At 44.0% G+C, this 23,481-nt stretch overlaps 1 protein-coding gene and 1 pseudogene across 3 annotated transcripts in view; one reads left to right on the top strand and one right to left on the bottom strand.

Moving 5' to 3' along the window:
* Positions 1 to 6,474: 6,474 nt before the first annotated feature.
* On the bottom strand, positions 6,475 to 6,594 carry LOC142871974 (uncharacterized; annotated as a pseudogene).
* Positions 6,595 to 18,920: 12,326 nt separating this feature from the next.
* The window catches only part of GRHL2 (grainyhead like transcription factor 2), a 159,645-nt gene continuing 155,084 nt past the window's right edge, over positions 18,921 to 23,481 (top strand). For 2 of the 3 annotated variants that reach the window (XM_012762052.3, XM_076005115.1), the window contains exon 1: positions 19,355 to 19,529. In XM_012762052.3, the coding sequence (XP_012617506.2) occupies positions 19,510 to 19,529 (20 nt within the window). In that variant the 5' untranslated portion in view covers positions 19,355 to 19,509. Of the gene's footprint in view, positions 19,025 to 19,354; positions 19,530 to 23,481 lie in introns of those variants that run through there. The other variant, XM_076005116.1, reaches the window with a different exon arrangement.

The following is a 23,481-nucleotide window of genomic DNA, read 5'->3' as shown; positions in this document are numbered from 1 at the left end:
AAAAATAATTGCCAGGAGCAGGGCCTGTGCCTGTAGTCCCAGCTACACAGGAGGACCGCTTGAGCCAGGAGTTCTAGACCAGCCTGGGCAACATAGCAAGACCTCATCTCTAAAAAGAAAAAAATCATTAAGATAGCAAACTTCTCTGGGTTCATTGGAAGCATGGGGGGAAAACAAGTTCCACCCAAAAACATCACCCACAAATGTATAAACTGGAGACAGCCATAGTCAATATCTCCGTGTAATAGGTAACTTGCCACACTTGCTCTGTGAAATGTTCCCACACTGGGAGCCACAAGGTCTGGGAGAGACCCCAGCTCCCTGGGTTGAGGGGCACCCACACCAAAGCTCAGCTGTGTTTGTCACCAGAGCTGAATCCTGTCCCTTATAATGTAAGTGATCAACTTGACTGTTACATAAACAAAGGAAATACAAGTGTGAAAACAAAGAGAATTGTTCTTTCTGTGCAAATTCAATTGAATGCTTTAGAAAGGCTCCATCAAGTCAAGATTTTTGGAATAAAGAGCATTCTGCACTCAGCTGGCGTTGCAAGGGCCTGACTGTGGACCACGGTGGACTCTTCCGCGAGCTGCAGGCGTGCGTTCCGGCACAGCGGTGGGCGCTGGGGCAGCCATGTGCATCACCCCAGATGGGCGACTCGGCCCAGCAGATGGAGACCTGGAAATGAACACTGTGGACTTCATCTCCCTCCATTTGAGATAAGATCACTCAGCCGGAGAATCTCCAAATCTAGAGGACTGGGGAGACTCCCAAGGGCAACTGCTAGTTCCCCATACTTTTCAGGATCTACCCCAGATCCTCAGTTGAACAACCGATGGCCAAAGCTGATGAAAGCTTTAACTAAACACCAGTGGGTCTTCCCCTGCTGTCGCACCTCCCTGCCCCTGCCCATTGCCTTTTTTCCTTTTGGCTTTCCTGATTTGCAATGCAGCAAAGGCTGTTTAAGGATAAGTCAAACCGTTAACCCAAGCTGTGCTAGCCCAGGACTCCCATGCAGATCTCAAATTTCAGAGTGTCAGATGGAAGGAAATATAAGTCAGGCAACATTTCTGGAGTGGCAGTGGGGTGCCAAGGCTGGGAGAGGTCTCAGTCTTTCCTGGGTACCTGTGTCAGGAGCTTCCCAGCTGTTTGCTGGCTTGCAGGATAAACTGAGGCAGGCAGCAGCCAACTCACTTCCCATCTGCACTTCACCATAGGCATAACAGCTCCACTAGTGTGAAGGGTTCCTGCAGTGACCTTCGCCCACTTGGACTACATCCCTCTTCCCCGCCTTGATATGGGAGCCCCACCCTTGCCCCATGGGTGCCATGTAGTGGGACTCTCAGTCAAGGCGCCAGGGTTGGGGAAAAGGGGCCACTGGACCAAAGCCAGACCCATCAGATGCCTTCTCCCAGGATCTGAGGCTGGAACTAGGGGCAGAAAATGGTGTGACAGTGACCTGCACTGACCATCCACTCATCCCCACAACTAAGAGCTGGAGGTACAGTCCCAGTTCCTATCTCTCTTGAGCCCAGATAATCAGATTTCTCTTTCATTTTGCCAACTGTCTGTACCCTTCCACTGAAAGCCATTTCTGGTTAAAGTAGCTACAGCTAATTTTTTTCTGATTGTAACTAAGAAATCCTGAGGGGTGCCACTCACAGCAGTGTGTGTGTATTTGTGTGTATGTATGTGCATGTGTGCATAAGTGCATGTGTGTGTTTTGCCTGGGAAGCACAGGCTGGGTCTGTGTGTTTTCATAGTCGACCACAAAGCGAACATCTGTATATACAGATATATTCCCTTCACCAACTAACTAACCTAAGACCACTAAGCTAGGTACAGAAAACAGAAAAAGGAATAAGATGCACTATCTTGCTTCAAAGTGCCTCTCTCTCTCTCTCTTTCTCCTCTCCCCCCTCCACCCTCTTCTGTGTTAAGCCAGGAGAAAAATCACATAAACTTAGTGGAAACCGAGTGGATTATCAGCCCAGCCCTTCTAAATTGGTGGCCTTAGTTGGTGCTGGTTGTGGTGAGGCGGGAAGAGTATGTTTCTGCATGGTCTTGCCTGCCCGGCAACGGTGGACTGGCCCACAGCACAAACACCTGACCTAGCCTAGGCCAGTCATAGTTTTCCTCCTAGGAATTGAGAATGAGGGTGAGGTGAGAGGAGCGGCAGGGAGGAGAAAGGGTGAGAGAATGGCTGAGAAAAAGGTTGAGAGAGAGAGTTGACCAGTTCCCTTCCTGTGGCGTAACCATGAAAACTAGAGTGGGATGGGAAGCCACCTTCTTCTGCCCACCAAGTAGACTTATAAGCAGAGCAAAGAGCGTTGCCCAGAAAGAAGAAGGAGCAGGACTGTCAGGGGTGAGAGGGACTCTGGGCTCTGCGACCACCCATGGCAGCAGCCCCTTTCACCATCACCACATGCCTCTCTTTGGATTCCATGAGACAACCTCCATCCTTAGAATGCATTTCTGCTTGTGACCAGCCCAGGCAGGTTTCTATGCTTGCGATCCGGAGTCCTAACTGATACAAGCCTCAGTTCCAAGTGCTCTGGGAACCCAACCTACAGAATTCTCTAGGCATGAGAAGGGGCCTTCTAAGGCTGCCCACAGGAGGTGGCATGTCTCTCCTCTTTTGTTTAGGACGAATGTTTGTTCACTGTCTCTCACGCACTGGCATGCTGTCTCGGGTCTTATCTTTCATGCTGTGTCACTTCAAGGTTCGCACTGAATCCCATAGGCGAGATTAGTTTAATTCTATTTCATAATGGAAAACAACTATGTACAAAGGTAGGCACCTGCTTTATATTTAGGGTCCTTACTCTCAAGATACTTACAGAACGAGGTATTCCAATATTGGCACGTTATGCTTTGGATGCCACGTTGCACTGCTTTCAGTAGCTTCTGTTTGTATGTCCCATGAAGGCAGAACACGACACCAGACTGGAAGCAGGGCTGCCCTTCATGTGTCTTTCAGAGGAACACCGTCAGTGGCCACTCTTAATAGGTTTGACCAGCGTAGGCTTACACTGCACAGCACGTGGAATCAAATCTTTTCCTGTCATGGCTGCCAGGTCTAAGAATTCTTTGGTCACATTTAAACTCTCATTAACACCATTCATTAATAGATCTAACTCGAAGGTAGGGTTCATACCTGCACTCTCATCAATATAATATACATCACTGGTGATTTTAGAGTGACTTAACTGATTTGGAAATCTGGGAAGGTAAACTAGACATGTTTGTTTTGGCTTCTTGCTTTCCTTCGTTCTTTTGAACAAAATCTGCCACAGGTTTGCTCTTACACAGGCGGTTTGCAGGCCTGGGACTGTGTGGGGACTGGAGCCTTGGATGGAGTTCAGTCTGAAGCCTCAATTTGGCTCTCCTGTTAAGTCAAGATCTCAACTGTACCTCTCGTAATTGAAAATATGGCATTTAGACCTCTATCTTTAATCTTTATTATTATTATTATTTTCTCAGCATGTTTAGCACCTAAGCGGGGAAAAAAGAGTATAAGGTATGAGGGGCCTCTTTGGAGAACCCAACAAACTGTCCGTCAAGATTGTCCCAGCCCTATCTTCAACATGCCAGGTTCCAGTGCTTCCTAATGCTGGCTAAGGAAGACATATTTTGCTATGTTCAAAAGAAACTTTTATCAACCTATCATCTGTAAAAAGTTTAAATGCCCTGGCATCAAATTCATAACTGCGTTTTTTGCAGCGACTTCACTGACTTTGTTCACACGTAAAAACTTGAAATGTCTTGAAATATCTATCCTCTTCTTCAGTTTGGTGACATTTTCACCTTGCATTATTTCATTTTACGCTAGCTCTTAATAGGATTGTTTTAAGGTGTGTTCTTTGGATACGGTCCGTTCTTTACATAATAAACACATAGCAACGTTCTTTATTTCCATAGAGCAATAGGATCTCTTGTAATTTTCTTAAAACAGGTGGTCCTCTTAGTTTGCTTTTTCGCCATTAATGATAAAGACTTAGGCACAGTAAAAGAATGTTAGAAAAATAGAAGAGTGCTTATAAAAGGCAGTTGACACCCAGCTTGAGGACTGTGGAGATATGGGGCCTGGTAGAGAGTGTACAAACAGGAGGCATTTATCTTTGCTTAGGGCCATTGTGGCTACATGAGTCCAGTGTTGCTGGATTCACCTGGTTTTTCAAAAAGAAGATGAAATCAGATTTTTATGTAAAATTTTCCTTTACAAATACTTACAAATGTCTTGCTTTTTAAAAATCACTGAACATATCAGCAAAGTACATTTTTGGGGTGGAATCTTTCCTACCCCCAGCCCCAGCCCCAAGGGCTGTCAGTTTGTCTATTGTCAGAGACAACAGGGAACCTCTAAGGTTGTTTGGCCTAGGTGGCTGCCTGTATCAAGAAATCTGTGGCAGGGAGGGTTGGGGCCCCTCTTAGGGACAAGCTGTCTTCCTTTCAAAGGGCTAGGACGCCTGCAGCAGGGAACGGAGGGGGTGGGGATGGTGGGTAGATCCAGGCTAAGGACCCATTTTTGCATTTTGCCTGGGGCAACCCAGGCAGCGGGTGACTCATCAGAGCTTTCTCCCAGATTCCAACAAGGCAAATTCTACTCACAGACTTTTATATCTTTGCTTTGACTTTTCTTTCCCTCCTAATCTGCCTATTCACACTGATTCTATTTTTTGAACCACAGAAGTTCAGGCTCAGTTGAGGTTTTATACATTGGTGGATATTTGGTAAATTCCTCCCAACTGAAGGACACAGCTAGATGGCCCAAATAAGGAGGGCAGAATTAGCTCAACCAGAAAGCCAAAATGTCTGGGATGAAAGATAGCAGCCAGGAAAGCCAAAAAAGAATTTGTTATGGAGAAAATATAATTATTAGAGAATCCCAAACAATAAGAGACCTATAGAATATTCCATGCTCTGTTGTGAAAACTGATGAGGCAATCTGAGAGGATGCGTACACACCTATACATTACACAATATCCTCACACGTACTTTATTTTTACAAGCCCTTTGTTTTAATGAGCTGTATCAAAAACAAGTTTTTCTTAAGCTTTGAAAACTACCCATGTTTGGAAGGCAGCCTTTAGGATAATCCCTAAGGGTCCCACCATCCTGGTATAATTCCCTCTCACCTTGTACCAAGCGAGGTCTGTGTGACCAACACAACACAGCAGAAGGGATGGTATGTCACTTCCAAGATGGGTCATGAAAGATGCTATGACTTCCGTTTTGGTCTCTCTGTCTCTTTCTGTCACTTGTTCTAGGGGAAACCGGCTGCCACGTCTTAAGGATATTCAGACATCTTTGTGAAAAGATGCACAAGGCCTGTAATTGAGGCCTTCTGTCCAACAGTCCGTGGAACAAACACGTGAGTGAGCTTGGAAGGAGATGCTCTAGCCTTCGCATGACCAGAGCCCTGGCCGACAGCTTGATCATAACTTCGCAAGGGACCCCGCACTGGACCCATCTAGCTCAGGTGCTCCCAGATTCCTGACTCTCAGAAACTGTGTGGTATAATATAATACATGGTAGTTTTTAGCTACTAAATTGTGGGGTGATTTGTTACGCAGCAATAGATAACTAATACATCATTGTTTCATTTTCAAAATGCTTACATATTAACAAATACAAACCAAACTCCTAAAATTGTTGCCATTTATCAGTTGCTTCTGTTGAAATATCAAAGGGACTCTCAAAGCTGAAGGTTACCTAATAATTCATTCCTTACGTGACACAAAGTTACAGATAACTCTGACTTTGAGCATCATGGCCACAGAAAACATGTGGCAGCAACTGACACAATGTGAAACACAGAAGATTAAACCTGGGATTCCAGGATAATTTCTGTGAGTTCTTCCTTCTGGACCATTTAGGGTTCTGGTGGAAGCCTAAGGAGTCGATTTCTTTAAAATCCCTGGAATAAAAAGGAATCATCTTTCCCTTCATTCCTATATTAGTCTTAAGTTATTCAAGTTGAACTGCTTTACATACAGCTAGAAATGCAGTAGGTATTTAAGATACAATTTTCAGAGCCATTTGGCTGGTGCATAGTCGATGAAGGGAAGTATTAGAAAGTGAGGCTTAGAAAAGTAAGTTAATGTCCTTTTATTCTTGGCCCTTAGTGCTGGGATGAGGAACCCATGAGCCATGCATCAGTTGGTTGTTAGTCGTCCGAATCAAGATCCAAACCAGGTCCACAGAGTACATTTGGTTGTTGGCCTTTTAGATCTATTTCAATGTCGATTCCTCTCCTCTACCACCTCCACAATCGTTTTCTCCACACCATTGCCTTGCTGCAGTAACTAACTGTTTCCTATAGGCTTCCCAACATTCCAGATTTGTTTTTTTTTGTTTGTTTGGCTCCTTGGAGTGTCATTCAACTTGCTTCCTTAGCTCCCTTATTTCCTATAAACAGACATTAGCTCTGGAGGCTTGATTAGATCCAGCTTCATTGTTTTCTTTAATAAAAGCCTACAGCGCCTGGTATTGCTAGGCAGTCTCCCATCCAAGTACTAATCAGGCCCAGTCCTAGCTTAGTTTCCGAGATCAGACAAGATCAGGTGCTTTCAGGGTGGTATGGCCATAGACTCAGCTTCATTTTGTAGGTAATAGTACCTCAAAGATAGCGCCATTGCCTTGGTAGAGTAGTTCCTCAAGAGGTCCTCAGTGTCTGGCTGTTCTACTTTTAGTGATGCTAAGATTAATCAATGGGCTTAGGTAGTGACCACCTTATAGCTCATTCTAAAGTTTTCCATTAACCCTTCACCATATTAATTTCATCCATTGATAATCTCAACTGATTTTTAATTTTTATAATAAATAAATAAATAAACTTATTTTTTGAGACAGAGTCTCACTCTGTGGCCCCAACTAGAGTGCAGTGGTATCATTGTAGCTCGCTGTGACCTCAAACTCCTGGGCTCAAGCAATTCTCCTGCCTCAGTCTCCCAGAGTGCTGGGATTACAGGTGCATGCCACCATGCCCAGCCCAACTGACTTTTGAAGAATAATCTCTGTTCCAACAATACACTTGGTCCACTGGTCACAATTTATGTACAAAAATTCACTGTAATCCTTTGCTCTGATCCCCCAGAAGCTATGGCTTCCACTCACGGCTGTATCTTCAAACACTAGGCAAGTGCTTCTCAAACATTAATGTGCCTATAAATCTCATTAAAATGCAGATTTGGTTCAGGAGGTCTGAGGTGGAGCCTGAGACCTAACTGCGTTTGTAACAAGCTCCTAGGTTATTCCAAGAGCTGGCTGGCCCATGTCTATACCCTAAGTAGCAAGACCTTACTGCATGGCTAACATCTAACATCCCAGCAAGACCCAGAAGGAATGATAGGCCACTCAGAGATTTTCAAGATATTCTCTCATGATTTAAGCCAAATGCCCAAGAATCAGGAGGTCATTAGAATGGGGCAACACTACAGGGTTCTTTTCCTGGCAAATTTGTCCTCTCCCAACCTGGAAAACTTCTACATGGGGACCAGCCATGGCCTCAGGAGCCTTTCTTTACATGCCGTCTGCCTGCATTGCCTGAGCCCATGACAATTCCGCACCTGCTGGGTTGGAACACGTGAACTTGGTTACCTCGCACTCCCCACCCCATGCATATCTCTGCCTAGAGTGCTGCGACTGCAGAGGGAAAAAACACAGTGAAAAATGTACTGTGTTCTGATTGTTTCCCAAACCTGGTGAACTGAGAAGGGCGTGGACAAGAAACTATCGCAGGGGCCTGTGTGATATCTACAGGGTACCCTGAGAAATGTCAGGGCTTTCTGCCAGGACCACCTAGGGAGAACTGACACCACCTCACGCAGGGAAGGGAGGGGCTGTACCAAGATCAGGGCAGATAATAAAAGCAAATGATCCCATCAGGGAACGTGCAGGTGACTGCCCTAGACTTTTACTGCCTGAATCTCACCGCTCCCATTGGCTTTCATACCTTCGTATGTCTCAGCACGAGATCCTAGATCCCTGGTCCAGTTTTAATATCTCCTTTTGGCCCACTTAAGTTCTTAGGTCCCTCCTCCAAATACTCTTTCTGGCTTTTTTGACCTACCTCCCCAAATTTTCATTCATGGTTTATGGCTTGGCTCATACTTATGACTTGGGGGATCCCAAGCTTTGGACACGAAGAGCTCTCTTCAGTCTGTAGCCTTGCAGACCTTACACCAGGCCACACACAGCCTGGGTCTCCTTATGTAGGAGAGCACTGGGGATGGATTCAGGCAATTGGGGTTAGATGGAGGAGGCTCTCAATTGGTAGATTAGGTTGCCCTATGTGTACTGAGGAATTGCCGAAGGTTTTCCAATAGGGAAGGGGCAGTTTCATGATATAAGGTAATTTGAATATGTTTTTCCAGGTTGAGACATTTTCAAGATGCTGAGGCATCAATAATAAGCACGCCTCATTAAAAATCTCAGAGGGAACATTCTGTTCTGCTGTAGCCCCAGCCATGGTCCCTGGGTTCTCATTTTGGCATTTTCCCTTGGGTAAATGTCATCTCTTCTCAGTTTATTTATAGTTCATTTCGATCATCAAAGCAATAATAATAATCTCCAAAATAGGGAGAGATGCTCTGATGATCATCGGGATACATAAAAAACATTTTCATACAAGAGTGAAAGTGAAGAGGATGATATTAATACAATACTCCACAACCACCCTTTCGTAGTCTCCATCAACCCAATTTGTGTTATTTCTTTCAAGATTTTGCATAAAATATTTTTCCTCTATGAAGCTGTTCCTGACTAAATCTACCACATTATTCATAGTCAAGGTTGGGAGGTGGCATGGTACAGGTTTTGAAAAAAAGGCAGATCTAGTTTGAATTGCACCTCGGCTACTTACATTATCCAAAATGAAAGTCAAATTTATTATCTGTACTATAGAGCTATTAATATTACGTTATCACTGTTGGTTTTTATAACCAAATGCCAGTCTCCCACTTATTTCTTGCTAAGATCATCCTGATTTATTCTTTATGTTTTGTTTTTGTTTTTGAGACAGGGTCTCGCTCTGTTGCCCAGGCTATGGTGCAATGGTATCATCATAGGTCACTGCTATCTCAGATTCCTGGACTCAGGTGATCCTCCTGCCTCAGCCTCCCGAGTAGCTGGGACTACAGGTGTGCACCACCACGCCCAGCTAATTTTTCTATTTTTGGTAAAGACAGAGTCACACCATGTTACTCAGGCTGGTCTCAAATTCCTGGCCTCAAGCAATCTACCCACCTCCCAAAGTGCTAGGGTTACAGGCATGAACCTCCACTCCTGGCCCCAATTGTTCAAATATTGAGTGGAGATTCCCTGATCTCATGGAACAGGGCTCTAGCTTCTGATCTGTACTGGTGATTTGATCAGTTCTGGCTAGTGAGATACAAGAGAAGGTCTGATGGGGACTCCTGGGAAAGGTTGTCATCCCTGAAGTGAGTGCCCTGTCTATCTTGTTCATGCCTTTAAACTTGGCTTTATAAGGACATGATACTTTCTACCAGGAGAGGCAGATAAGTGCACAGACACTGACCTGGGGCTCTGAGTTATGAAGTTGTTGATCTAATACTAGCCAACAATTGCCTCCCTCTGTTCCAGTCCCCAGATTTCTTGTCCTGTAACAGAAGTTATTCAGGCCGGTATGGTGGCCCACGCCTGTAATCCTAACACTCTGGGAGGCTAAGACAGGCATATTGTTTGAGCTCAGGAGTTCGAGACCAGCCTGAGAAAGAGCAAGGCCCTGAATCTACTAAAAATAGAAAGAAATTAATTGGCAAAAAAAGAGAGAAGTTATTCAGCCTTAGTAAAGCTGCTACTAGCTGGCTGCACTTTGGCTCTACCCAGGGTGACGGTGTGAGACCTGTATCAAAAAAATAAATAAATAAAAATAAAGAAGAGGAGCATATTGCTACATGAATGAATAATAAGGAAATGTATCTTCCCAGCATACCTGTCTCTAATCTGGGAGAGCTGAAGAGGCTTTCCTGAGGGGGAGATAGTTGAGCAAGGACTGGAAGGAAGGGTGGGAGCTAGTTGGCTGAGAGAGGAAAGAAAGATAGAGTTTTGAGGAGACAGATCTGTAAATGCAAAGACTCTGGGCAAGAAAGAGCACAGCACATTTGCAATTTATACTTTAATTACTTAAATTAATTTATTTTAATCAAAATTGTGTCTATACGGATATATGTGAGTATGAAATATATATACAACTACATAATTTTAAAAGTCAAATAATCACATTGAGCAATAATATTGAAAATAAAGTTGTTTAGAGTCCATGCCTCACTCCTTCTCACTTTGCAGTTCCACTCCTAAAGAAGCAACTCTTTTTCATTCACTGAACTTTCTTTTTACAATGCTATCGTTTACTTTTATATTTCTAAACAATATGCTGACCAGTTAGCCAATTGGCTAACCCAGAATACATTTCCAATTTTTCCTTTCCACTTCAGGGCTTGCAAAAGCTAGATGTGCACTCTCCCAGCCGCCTTTGCAGACGGGGTGACTGTGTGATCCAGTCCTGGCCAATGAGACATAAATTGAAGGTGCGTTGGAGACTTCTAATATCAATGCTGACGCTGCGTTCCTGATAATGGCATGGCTGAGGCTAGCAAACTCCCCTTCTTCCTTCTTACTGCCTTAAAGACAGATGCAATGGCTGGAGCTGAAGGGATTACTTTGTGCCCACAGGGAAAAGGCCAAGAGAATCTTAGAGATGCCAGAACTGACATCACTGAGCATCAGGACCAAAGCCAGGGCTGCTAACTTTTAGACCATTGTTTTCTTCACGTGAGAAAAACTAAATCCTGTTTTTCTCAACTACTGTTAGTCAGCCTTGATGTTACCAGCAGCCAAAGACGTTCCTCACTGATGCTTCTATTGCTAGTTCTTGATTTGTGAGTTTTAGACAACTATCACCTTTCTTCTGTACCAGATGATGGCAGAACTCTCTTTCTCCTCTTCCCTTCTCTTCCTTCTTATCCTCGCAACACCAGTATCTTCCTCCTTCTACCTTCCCAATTGAGTTTTATCACCAGTTTTAGTAAATTGTTGTTCAGTAATTCTATTATTACGATCATATGAATATCATTCACTGTTGAGCCAGGTATGTGCTAGGATTAATAGGATTATATTTCCATTCTCGTGCCTTTTTTCCCCCCTGGAGAGCTGAATGCTAAATATCTGCTTGGTTTTTTCTGTACTGATTGCTGATACTTTCCACATCCATAAAGAATCTATCAGTATAATTTCCCACAATCTTAAATTGAATAGCTGGATTCTCCCTCTGTGTCCCCATCCAGGGATCTCTGTTGACAGAGAAGTCCAGTTACTCTCTAAGCCTGCTACAAAGCCATCATTCTCTGACTTCCTTCTTTCTCTTCTGTTGGCTACCCTGTGTTCTGAATCTTAAGACTGTCCCTTTTTTGAGTTCTCCCATGTTTCAATAAGATATCATCCAGTATCTTTCTGAGAAAGAGTATATGAAAGGCAATTCTTAAAACTTTGCATTTATGAAATTAAATTTTATTCTACTTTTAAACTTCATTGATAACTTGTCTAGGCATAGTATTCAATATTTAAAGGCATTTTTCCAATATCTTCAAGCTAGTAGTGTTGCTAAAAAGTCTAATATATCCTGATTCTTGATCCTTTGTGTGTGAGCAGGTTTTTTGCCTATTTCATTTTATTTTTGCTCTCTAGAAAGGTCAGTCCAGAAATTTAATGATAATCACCTTAATTTGCAGGTTTTAGAATTCACTGTGCTGAGCACTAAGTTCTGTCAATCAACAGACTTATAATACTTTAGTTCTTAAAAATCATATTTTAACTTTTTTCTAATAATTTTCTCCCCACCACTTTTTCGACTCTCTGAAACATCTGTTAGGCATGTATTATATCTTCTTACTTGACCCTACAATTTTCTTATCTTTTTAATTGTCCATTTCACTGTTTTTTTGTTCTACTTTCTGCGAGATTTCCTAGACTCTATCTTTAAACGTTCCATTAAAGGTTTTATATCTATTTCAGCTTTTATATTTTTAATGTTCATAAGCTCTTTTTGATTCTCTAATATTTGTTTTGGTGCTCTTAAATAGTATGTTATTCTTATTTCATGGATATTTCTTCTTAATTAGATAATTTTTATCCCATTTCTGTACTATCTGTTTTTTCTCAAAGTATTCCTTTTAATTAGACTTTTATTGTGATCTTTTTTTAAAAAATTTTTTTTTCTTTTTTTTTGAGCCAGAGTCTCACTCTGTTGCCCAGGCTGGAGTGCCGTGGTGTCAGCCTAGGTCACAGCAACCTCAGATTCCTGGGCTCAAGCAATCCTTCTGCCTCAACCTCCTGAGTTACCTGAAACTACAGGCACACGTCACCACATCTGGCTAACTTTTCTAATTTTTAGTAGACAGGGTCCTGCTCTTGCTCAGGCTGGTCTCGAACTCATGAGCTCAAGTGATCCTCCCACCTTGGCCTCCCAAAGTGCTAGGATTATAGGCTTGAGCCATCGCTCCTGACCTATTCTGGTCTTTATACTTCATTTTTAAGGTTTTTCTTAAATGTTGGTGATCCCTGACCTCATGTTTGTACTTGTGTGTGGCACAAAAAACTTATTGGAGGCTCTCTGTGAGGGTGGGACCGGTGGGCTTTGTTGAAAGGAGATATGTTAGACAGCAGGCTTCTTCCTTTTTTCTCTTCCATCCTCTCTCTCTCTCTCTTTCTGATTGGGGAACACCCACATATCCATATCTGCAGATCTTTTTTCTAAGACCTTATAATTTACTCAAAGAAAGATCCAGATCCCCTCATCTCTGGCCTTGGGGGAGGGGCATGGGTGGTGGTGGTACAAGCTTGGCCCCTGGGGGGAGGAAGCTAGGACGTGGCATCTCCCTGATTAGCATAGGACCTTCACTTACTCCCCTCGTTGTAGGTCTAGTGCCTCACTCCTGATGAGCCCCCTGATGTACCCAAGCGGGAAGTCTTCCTGGTTCAATTTGACTAAAATACACGTCTGTCTCTTGCCAGCATGGAGGAGGGATGACGGTGTTTTGGGCTGAACTGTATCTCCCCAAATTCCATTGTTGAAGTTCCTAAACCCCCAGTACCTCAGAATATGATTGTATTTAAAGATAGGGCCTTTAAAGAGGTAATTAAGGTAAAATGCGGTCATATGGGGGCACGCTAAGCTAATGTGACTTATAAGAAGGAGACTGGGGCACGGACATATGTGTTTGCAGTGAAAAGACCATGTGAGGACACAGTAAGATGGTTGGCCACATGCAAGCCAAGGAAGGAGGCCTCAGAAGAAGCTAACCCCACTGGCAACCTGATCTTGGACTTCCAACCTCCAGAACCGTGAGAAAATAAACTTCTGGTGTTTAAATTACCCTGTGTGTGGCACTTTGTTATGGCAGCCCTAGAAAACTAGAATAGATGGGACCTTTATTGTGCTGGGTGGAGATGGGGACGTGGGGTGTAACAGCTCTGTCAAGCTTTTGAACCAATCCCTCTGGTATCAGCCTTACCACTCACTCCCATCTTCAATGATAACTGGAAACTTGATTTTCTAAGTCTTTCTGAGGTTCCACAGGCCAAACAGGCTTGATCTACAGCGTTGACAGATGTTCAGATTCATCTTTCTCAACTCTGCTAAATCAATTCCTACTCTTTTAGTCACTTCCAATTTCCAAACGTTGTTGTCACCGTTTTTTTGAGACAGGGTCTCTATCACCCAGGTGGTAGTGTGATCAGAGCTTACTGCAGCCTCGAACTCCTGGGCTCAAGTGATCTTTCTGCCTCAGTCTCCCAAGTAGTTAGGACAAATAGTGTACACCACTGGGCCTGGCTAATTTTTAAAATTTGTTTTAAAGACAGGGTCTCACTGTGTTGCCCAGGCTGGTCTCGAACTCCTAGCCTCAAGTGAGCCTCTGGCCTCTGCCTCCCAAAGTGCTGAGATTACAGGTGTGAGTCACCCTGCCTGGCCTGTTGTCATCTTTAATCCTCTCACCTCCTCTCTTGTTCATCTATCAGTGAGGATTCAGGAAGGAGTAGAGATAAAGATGTGTTCAATGCGGTTTTAACAGGACCGTGTTTTCTGTTGAAGGGTTACCAGTGGCCAGCTCCAGCAACAGAAACATTCGCTACCCTGAAGGAAATGTTCAAACCAACCGGCTGAGTGAGTGGCCCCAAACTGCAAGGGAACTGCCATTTAATGCTCAGTTGGTTACCTTATAAATCTCTACATTGATTTCAAATTCAAGCATCAAGGTACATTTTGTTCTTCTCAGGGTTCCTTCTTGGAGATAATAGCCAATTCACCAAGTTAATGTTTTTATAGTGCAAAACAACCTAGGAGATACTGCTTGTCACGGCTTCACAGTAGAGTGTATGGCAGATCTGCTGTAGTGGCTCTGTGCGTGATAATGTGTAGCAGAAGAGTACTCAGCAAGCAGATTTGTTCCACTAGACATGCAGCCCTTTAAAACTGGATTCTTCCGCCCAGATGCCCTGGAATGGCATCCTTTCCCTCAAGTCTCCCTATAAAAGATTCAGCATAATAAAATGACAATATAGCTTCAAATACTAAACACTTCTTACTTTAAGAAAATGGGATTAGCCATATTAATAGATAGTAAAGACTATCACTTAAATCATAGTTGAAATAATACTACTTATTTTAACTTATTTTTCCCCTTATTTTAATTAAAACTTTCATCTCTTAAGTGAAATAATTTAGTCTAAAAGCAGCGTCATCTTGTCACTGGCTTGACTAACCACATCCATTACTTTGTGGTTATTTGCTGGGAAACTCAATGTCTAGCATAATTTAGGATGATGGCCTTCAATGGCTACAGACGTGCTTCTTCATCCTGTCACTACTGTGTTTCTCAAACCTTAATATGCATCAGAACCACCTGGCTTGTCAGAAAAAGAGGTTGCTGCCCACCCTTTCGAGTTCTTGATCCAGTAAGTCTGGGGTTGGTTGGTGAATCTGCATTCCTAACAAGTTCCCAGGTGATCTGACGCTGATTGGTCATCTAGAGACACAGTCTGGGAACCACTGCTGTGCTGAAGTGCTTATGGATAAAGATGTTTGGAGGGAGAACAGTATAGTCCCATGATCACTGTGGCAGAAACTTTCATATTTATTTACAATTCTTCCGCCAAAAAAGTCAAAACATTTGAGTAATGAAAGTAATTTTATGGTTGACGACTTAAAATGGTCCATTTGAACCTTCCCCTTTACTAATCTAGCCATCTATCTAGCCATAGTTAGGCAATCAGGGTAACACCAAGTTATCTAACCAAAGCTGAGTTATTAGCTGTTAGAGAGGAAGAAAGGAGGCTTTCATAAAGCAACAAAAGGAATGGTTTGGCTATAAACACTGCTTTTGTTTGCACAAACAAATTTGGGACAGTTTGGTAAAAGCTTTTGGATAATTAGGGGAAATGGACTTCAGATTAAAGATGGTAAATTGACCCACACATCTTTATCTTCATTCTTTCCTAAAAAGAACAGTGAAGGAACATAAAAGGACAAGTCCATAGTGGCAAAGAGGATGGAGGAAGAGTCATCAGCAAAAGATATATTTCAACACATTTCCGAAAGTCGGGGTGGAAAGAGGAATGAAAACTGGTTTGACAGCTACACTCTAATGTGGTCATACAGGTCAGTACAGAAAGAACCCACTTGGCCCACAAAACTCCGAAGTGGCCTGGGCCTTGGAGATGCCAGAGATCGCCAGAAAACAGTGCTGATGAGGGGTCCCAGGATCCCAGAATAAGGGAGAGGTCCCAGGACCCCAGAATAAGGCAGTGAAAGGCAGGGGCCAGGTCAACGTTGGCATTTGGAGTCGTTGGACCCTCAGGTCCTCTGTTCCACTCCTTGCAGCCAGCAGGAGAAAGAGGAGAGATATTTGTGCACCAGGCACAAAGGGCAGGAGCAAGGCACCTGCAGGAAAGAAAAGAGCGTGGAAGGTGCACACTAACCAGTGACTTGCCCAGGCTCCCTCCCCTGAACTGTTTCCAGAACATTGGCAGCCAAGTGAATGCCCCCTCAGGCAAAAAATTGTAGGATATTTCTCATGAGAAACTGAAGAGCCCCAAAGAAAAGATATCTAGTTTCTGACATTTGGGATATCTTCCCATGAAAAAGGTGATCTTTCATCTGATCACCAGTGAGCAAGCATACTTTCTCCACCCCTATACAGGGTTTCTGGTGAGGTTTTTATGACTTCATCCCTACTTAGGAAAGGAGAGTAAAAGATTTGCAGACAGTTGATGAAAGCCTTTAACATGACAGGGGGAGAAAGGACGCCAGAGGAAGCCAAGACAAGTCAGAAAGCCAAGAAAATCTCACAGTAAGTAAATACTCCAAAAAAATAGAAAAAATTATTGCAACCATGACATAATCACAGAATTCTATTTAAAAGATAACAGGAAACTTGAAAAGAGCTCTTAAAATAGATAACTTCAGTAAAAAGTAAACCAAGGAAATATCCTCCAAAACAGAACAAAAGATGAAGAGATGTCCAACAGTAAAGAACATTCTAAGATTAATCCAGGAATTTCAAAAAGAAACAATAAGAATGAACAATAATTGAGGATTTCCTATGTGTCTGGCACTATTCTAAGTGTCTCATGTATATTAGTGAGGTAATCACTATTATTATCCCCATTTTATAGATGAGGAGACTGAAGCACTGTGAGATTAAGGGACTTGCCCAAGGTCGTGTAGAAGCACCAGGGTTTGAACTCAGGCTATCTGGTTCCAGAGCTTTTATGTTTTTAACTACTCTGCTAGAATGGCTCTCCCCTAAAGGGGAGGAAATTATTGAAGAAATATTTCAAGAAAATGTCCTCAACTGGACATAAGCTCCCAGACTGAAAATGTCCATTGAGTGCCCAGCATAATAAATAAAAGAACACCTGAATTAAGGCACGTAATTACGATATTTCAGAATACTAGAGACAAAGAGATTATTTGACAAGTTTCCAGAAAGAAAAATTCCAGGCAGCAAAAGAATGGAAATCAGGATGACATTTAAATTCTTAGTAGTCATACTGGAAGCTAGAAGATAAAAGAGCAATTTCCATAAATTTATGAATGAAAAATTTCAACTTAGAATTCTTGGTTAAACTCATAAAAAGCAAAAGTTTAATAAAGACATGGTGAGTATACAAGAACTCAAACTTTCACCTTCTGTACCTATTTCTGGGCTGTTACTAAAACAAGTAAAACAAGTGCCACGGGAAATGAAGCAAGAAGGCATAAGACACAGAAATGGGGTTCTCACCCTACAAATGAATGAGCGTCCCAGGATGACAACCAGGTAGGAGGTCCATGGAACAACTCATCTCCATGGGAACGGGAGGACAATGGGATTTTGGAGGAATGTTTCCAGGGGAAAAAATGGAATTGATTGATCATTTGGAAAATACATTTGATAGTCATTTGATAGATCAGTTGTAGAACAATATCAGAATAGGTGCATGATAAACTATGCAAATAGATAAAAAGTCTTATAAGAAAGAAAACAATAAGAGTACACTAGTTGGCTCTGTTGTCACTGATATTTGCACAGTCACTACCTAAACTGTGAAAGAGCTGTGTTGGAAGAATGGCTGGAAGGGCAAGCTGGATAGAGTGAAAGAGCTAAATCCTAATCTGATGCAACAAGTGATTAGTGCACAACATCTAAATTGATTAATCAAGGCAGAACAGTATAAATTATTTAGAAATAGGGAAGTAAAGGACAGAAGAGGCAGCTAAAAGTGGAATGTGGCTGCCTCTAGAAAGGAGATGGAGAAGGTAGATACTGCATTATCTTAAAATAGTATATTAAAGGAGTATCTGCCATATCTTAAAATATTAAATTATCTTTAAAAAAGTACATGTGTGCTTTTATTGTCTTAAAAAAGAATAACATTTTGAAATTCATCTGCTGAGAGTGAAAGCATGGAACAACCAAACCTCATCTCATCATGCAATTTTCAAGAAATATGTGACCCATAAAGATTAAAATAATAGAAAATGTATCAATCCTTGCAGCTTTAATATTAACTTAAAATATGGTGAGATTTTCCATGTCCTCTTTTATTTCCACAATCCATATGTATGGGTTACACCCCTGCCAGAACTTCCACAAACACCCTACTCTTTGGTAGCAGCGGTTATAAATTACACCTTTGCTAATTTGCGTTGTTCCTGCCCAGAAGAAACAGAACCACAAAAAAGTCAGTTTCATCCTGCAGTGTTTCTGTGGCAACCGTATTAAGCTGGTAGGATAAAGCACCTTTGTAGTAGTTGCTTCTATCGAATTACAATGTAAATGTTGATGCCTGCCTGGAAACGTCAAATGACAACAGGTTTATGGAACGAAATCAGTGGTTGTTTCAGCTCTGGAATCCCAGGCTGCAGAGTTGAGAATCCAGGAGGTGCGCCTGGGCCATCTTAGCGTCAACCCAATTTCTTCAGTCCATCAAAACCACTCCCCACCTGCCCAGCTCATGAGGGGATGCTCACCTATTTGAAAATCTGTAATCTGCCTGGTTATCTTTCACACACCAGGGCAGGAGAAGTGTTTGTTGTGGCTAAGAACGTTAGAAATTCTACGACGCAGCAGACCAGACGATCTCTGTGTTTCCTTTCCCCTCTCAGCACAAAGTAACTTTAGTGCGGTACCCTTGCGCCACTGTCAAACTTTAGTCCTCTTAATGAGGGTACGAAATGCCTTCTGGTGTGCTGCGCATGTCATTCCGGTTGGCTTGGGATACCTGAGTTCAGCTCTCCTTCGTCCTTCCGCTCGACCCACAATCCCTAGTGTTTGCAGGTGTTGCATTCGCCGCCCCCGCGCCACCACCGTCCCTCCCCCCTTCCTTCGCTTCCTCAGTCCCCCCACCCCACCCCGGCCTCAGCGAAGGAGGAAAACGTAGCTTGAAGTCTACTCGCAGAACTGACCCTCAGCTCCCACAGGCTGCCGCAGAGCTGCACGCATGCCGCCGCTCCACTCAGGTAAACTTCGGAGTGAGTTACCTGCACTTGGAGAAGGGCCTTACCTGAGCGCGCCTCTGCCAATGGCAGCTCACCTGAGGGAGCTCCGCAGCCAATCACCGCGCAGCTCGTCCCTCGGGCTTGTACCCTTTAGTGAAAGAATTCAGCTCCTGGCGAGAAAGTTACCTGTGGCCGCCCAAGTCCGCCACTTTCTGCTCTGTGTCTGCCCATTGCCACGATCCAGGAGGACTCCGCGCCGCCCGGCCGCCTCCGAGCTCGGGCCCCATGTGAGGGGCCCTCCCTTATCCCACCTTTCCGGCTAGGTGAGGGCGCGAGCGGGCGAGCGAGCGAGAGTGGTGAGGGGGGACGGAAAAGCAGAATTACCTGTAGCTCTTGTTCTGCCATCTCGGGCGCTCTCACACACCTTCACCTGCACAGACTTGAAAGTCCAGTTTCACCAGAGGCTGAGGCTCCAGGAAAAGGGGAGCGAGTTCATTGGATCAAACATGTCACAAGAGTCGGACAAGTAAGTGGATCACACGCGCCGGCTGCTGCTACTACCACTTTGGGCTGATGGCAACTGGTTTGTTATGTTTTTGTTTTTGTTTTTTTAAGTTGCTATTGTTGGTATTTTTTTCTTTCTTTTTTTCTTTTTCTTTTTGGTGGATCCAGACTTTTCCGGATTGTGTTTCTACCCTGATTAATGGGAGAAACCCTACAAGACTGTGAATGTTTAATGTCCCCTTTGGGCCTTGATAGTAAAAGTAGGCTTTCCTCTTTCCTTCCTCCCTAGCGAATGGCCTCAGCCCCGCTCCCCGGACGAACACTTGGATACTGACAGGCTTTGGTAGATGGGCGCGGGAGGCCTGTTGTTTCCCGTCCTTCAGCTGCGCCCAGCGCCTCAGGCTTGTAGGGCCCCTTGGAAGTCCAGCCGAGCTCCCTCGATTTGCCCGTGGGGCCTGCTGGAAAAGCGGGTCTTGGCCGCTTTTGTGTGAGCGCAACAAAGAGCTTTTATACCGAGGCAGAAACGGCCATCTTCCCGCACCGGGCCGGAGGGCGCGCGTGTGGGGCGCCCGCGCGTGCGCCCCCGACGGGAGGCGTTGGGGGCCGAGGTCGCGGGGGCCGCGGGCGCCGACTCCCCACTGCCCCCACCAGCCTCCCTGCCCCCAGGCCCGCCCCGCATTGTTTGGCCACCTCGGGCAGGTGCCCAGGGAAAGGGCCTTTCGAAAATGGGGGGAAGTGATTTGAGGCCCCGAGTGAGCGCCGGGACGGGGCGCAAAGGGGTGCCCGCGACTGAGCAATGCGCGCGCGCCCCGACGGCGTGCGCACGCCCCTCCGGGGCCCCGCGGGCCCAGGGCTCCACGCTGGGGGCCGCCACCCCGGACGTGGCAGGCGGGGCTGTGTGGGTCGCACCGAGTCTTCTCCAGGGGCTCTCGAAGTGAAGGCGGGGGTGGGGGGAGGTTGGGAGCGGGAACTCGGGACGCGCCGGGGAGCGGCAGCCTGCGCGGCCAGAGTCGCAGGTCGCCGGCCGGGTCGCGTCGCCTGTCGCGGCCTCCCTGCGGGCCTGGCCCCCGCCTTCAGGACGGCTTTGTGCGAGCCGGGGGAGGTGGGGCCGAGGGCGGGGGCGAGAGCGGGAGGGAGCCGGAGGTGGGTCCCGCGGCCTTTCCTGGGATTCGGTGGCGACACTCCCTTCCCTCGCCTCTCGGGCGCGTCCCGGGCTGGGAACTGGCTGCGTCTTGTAGGAAGTGCGTAGGGGCCACCTTTTCGCTTTCCCTGGTAACTTTACCCTGGTGCTGTGGCCATCCCAAAGAGACCTTCCTGAAGGTGTCTCTGCCGGGGCAAGGACCAGACGCCCGGATGGTGGAGCAATGGCCGGGACCAGTCCCAAGCTGAGTGGGAAGGCCCTGCGGATCTGTTCAGGGCTGGAGGGGAAGGACCACCCTTAAAGGAAAGCCTCTGGTAGCTTTCCAACCGGAGCGAATATAAGAACACATGCTGGCATACTTAAAACAAAAAACTACCAGATATTTGTACCACTTTAGCCACCAATGAAGAATTAACCGAGCACCACATACCAGAGGGGACAAACTAAAGTTAAAAATACAGGAGGTGGTTAGAGGTAGAGGTAGGACTATAGGACAGTGTATGAGTGTATAAAAATACCCGCCGTCCCTCCACCCCGCAAATCTCTCTGTGGTCCTTAAGGAATCACTACTTGGGTTTGAAAACTTCGATAGCCAATGCTGAGATTACAGCAGGTTTTTTTGGTTTGTTTTGACCTTCGTGTCAAAAATGGTTGCATATCTAGTTTAATTAACCACACGCAATTAACTTTCAGTTTAACTGCTTACTGTTGTGGTACATGACTCGAATTCAGGATGAATCTGCTTTTATTTTAACCACTTATATTTAGCAGCAATAAGGACAATGTATTTACTATTGAAGATAAATACCGAGCACTAGCAATCTGGTTTGACTATGAAGCATTACCTAGTTTTTATGGGTAATAACTATTGGGATTATGTATGTATAATAGTAGGCTTACTATTATGAAAGTTGCTTTCATCTAGTCATGGTTTCCAAGACTAAATCTTGTATCCTGGGAAAAGCAATAGGACCCATACTGCAAAGATACATATCATTGACCCTGTTTGCCTCTCTCTACTTGGACTGTTGAGAAATGCTTTAAGTCAATACATGACTTTCAGACCATTTTTGCAAATGCTAGCCTAGTTTTCTTAATGGCAGTATTCTAATGAAGGCCTGGCAGGGGGTGGGCCTGAAGTTTATGTATGTGTCAGATGGGTGGAGACTCCTGGAAAAGAGATAACCTGAGCACAGTGCTGAGGCTTCCTTACCTGAGCAAGGGAGAGGCCCTCCCTGCAGCTGGAGCTTCATCATATTCATGGTGAATCCGCCCTAGAAGGCTTGGTTGTATTTTCTGGAAATACACTAAAAGAATACACTGAATAGTCTTCCATAATCCCATTGAGATTTAGGTAATCTTTTGGATAGCATAGGAAGATATTTCCAGTTAGCAAGTCTGGACTGAAGTAGCATCATCTTTTTTATGGTGTAGACTTTTCAGGTTGAAACATTCTGCTTTTTATGTTCTGCAATGCTATTGCTAATTACAACAAAATATTTTTAGCACATTTTGTCTTTGTACATATTTAAAAGTTCTCCACTCCCCCATCTTAAATTTTATGAAGACTTATGATCTTTGTTAAACAGCATGTGTATAAGCAAGGCAATGATTCAAACAGCATGTGTATAAGCAAGGCAATGATAGATTTAAAAACTCTTACTGTACTGCCAGAATGTATAAGATATACTCAGAGAATATATACTAATATATATGTAATATTTGATTTGGTACTCATATATTTTTCATTTGGTAAATATATTTTCAGATCACCTTCTATTTGCAATACATTGAGTTAGGTATTATAGGAGCATACGAAGATGTATAAACTGGGCCGTGATCTCAAGGGGTTTACGCTCTGGTGGACATGAATCGACATAACTTAAACCAATGCAAAATCTGGCAAGTGCCTAAAACTTACAAAAAATACAATAGTTACGAAAAAGTTTTTTTAAAAAACACAGTACAGGTCATGATAAATACCCGTTTCTCCCTACCCACCCATTTTTGCCTAGGGTAATTACTGTTAGTCATTTTATGTTTTATCTTAAGGAGTCCTGCTGTTACCCAGAAAATGCCCAAAGTTATAGGTATCTCATGAGGGTAAATCTTTCAAGTGATGGGATGGCTATACATATTAATTAAATTCTCTATTCTTTATGTTATAAATGCATATGTTGGTTTCCATTTGGGTGTATAAAATAGCTTTTAAGACAACAAATGCGAAGAATTTGTCACATCTTTCTCAAACTAATACAAATACCCATTTTTTTTCCCCAGTAAACATGTCTTAGATGCCACTGTATACTGGGCATCAATGCTAGCATTGAGATTCACTAGTGGGTAGAATTTAGTCCCTGCTCTCATGGTGCTTGCATTCTAGTGGTGTGTGTGAGGGGAAACAGACAGCAAATCAAGTAGTAAATAGATTAATAAAGTAGATGATGATGAGTGCTATGAAGGAAGGCAAGCCAGACTAAAGGAATTGAGAGTAATGGGGAGCTTTTATATATAGTGGTCCGGTACGGCTTCTCTAATGAGATGATCTTTGAGTAGAGACCTGAAGGAAGTGGGGAGACCTGGGGCAAGAGTGTTACAGGCTGATGGAAGAGCAAGTGCAAAGGCCCTGAGGTGACAGTGTGCTTAGCATGCTCTTGGACCAGAAGGGAACCCAGTGTGGGTGAATCAACAGTAGAGATAATGGTGCTATCTAGTAAATGAACACAATCAGTTCTCTACTTATTAATTAAGGCATTGGCATACTCTAAACCAGACGAAATTATGCTTGTAAATGGTCCTGGTAATCAAGAGGTAGTAATACCCAGCGAGTAAA

This window comes from Microcebus murinus, chromosome 7 (assembly GCF_040939455.1).
Source record: "Microcebus murinus isolate Inina chromosome 7, M.murinus_Inina_mat1.0, whole genome shotgun sequence".
NCBI classification, from domain to species: domain Eukaryota; kingdom Metazoa; phylum Chordata; class Mammalia; order Primates; family Cheirogaleidae; genus Microcebus; species Microcebus murinus.
Note: the sequence above shows the minus strand (reverse complement) of the source record. Positions and strands in the feature narration are given on the sequence as shown.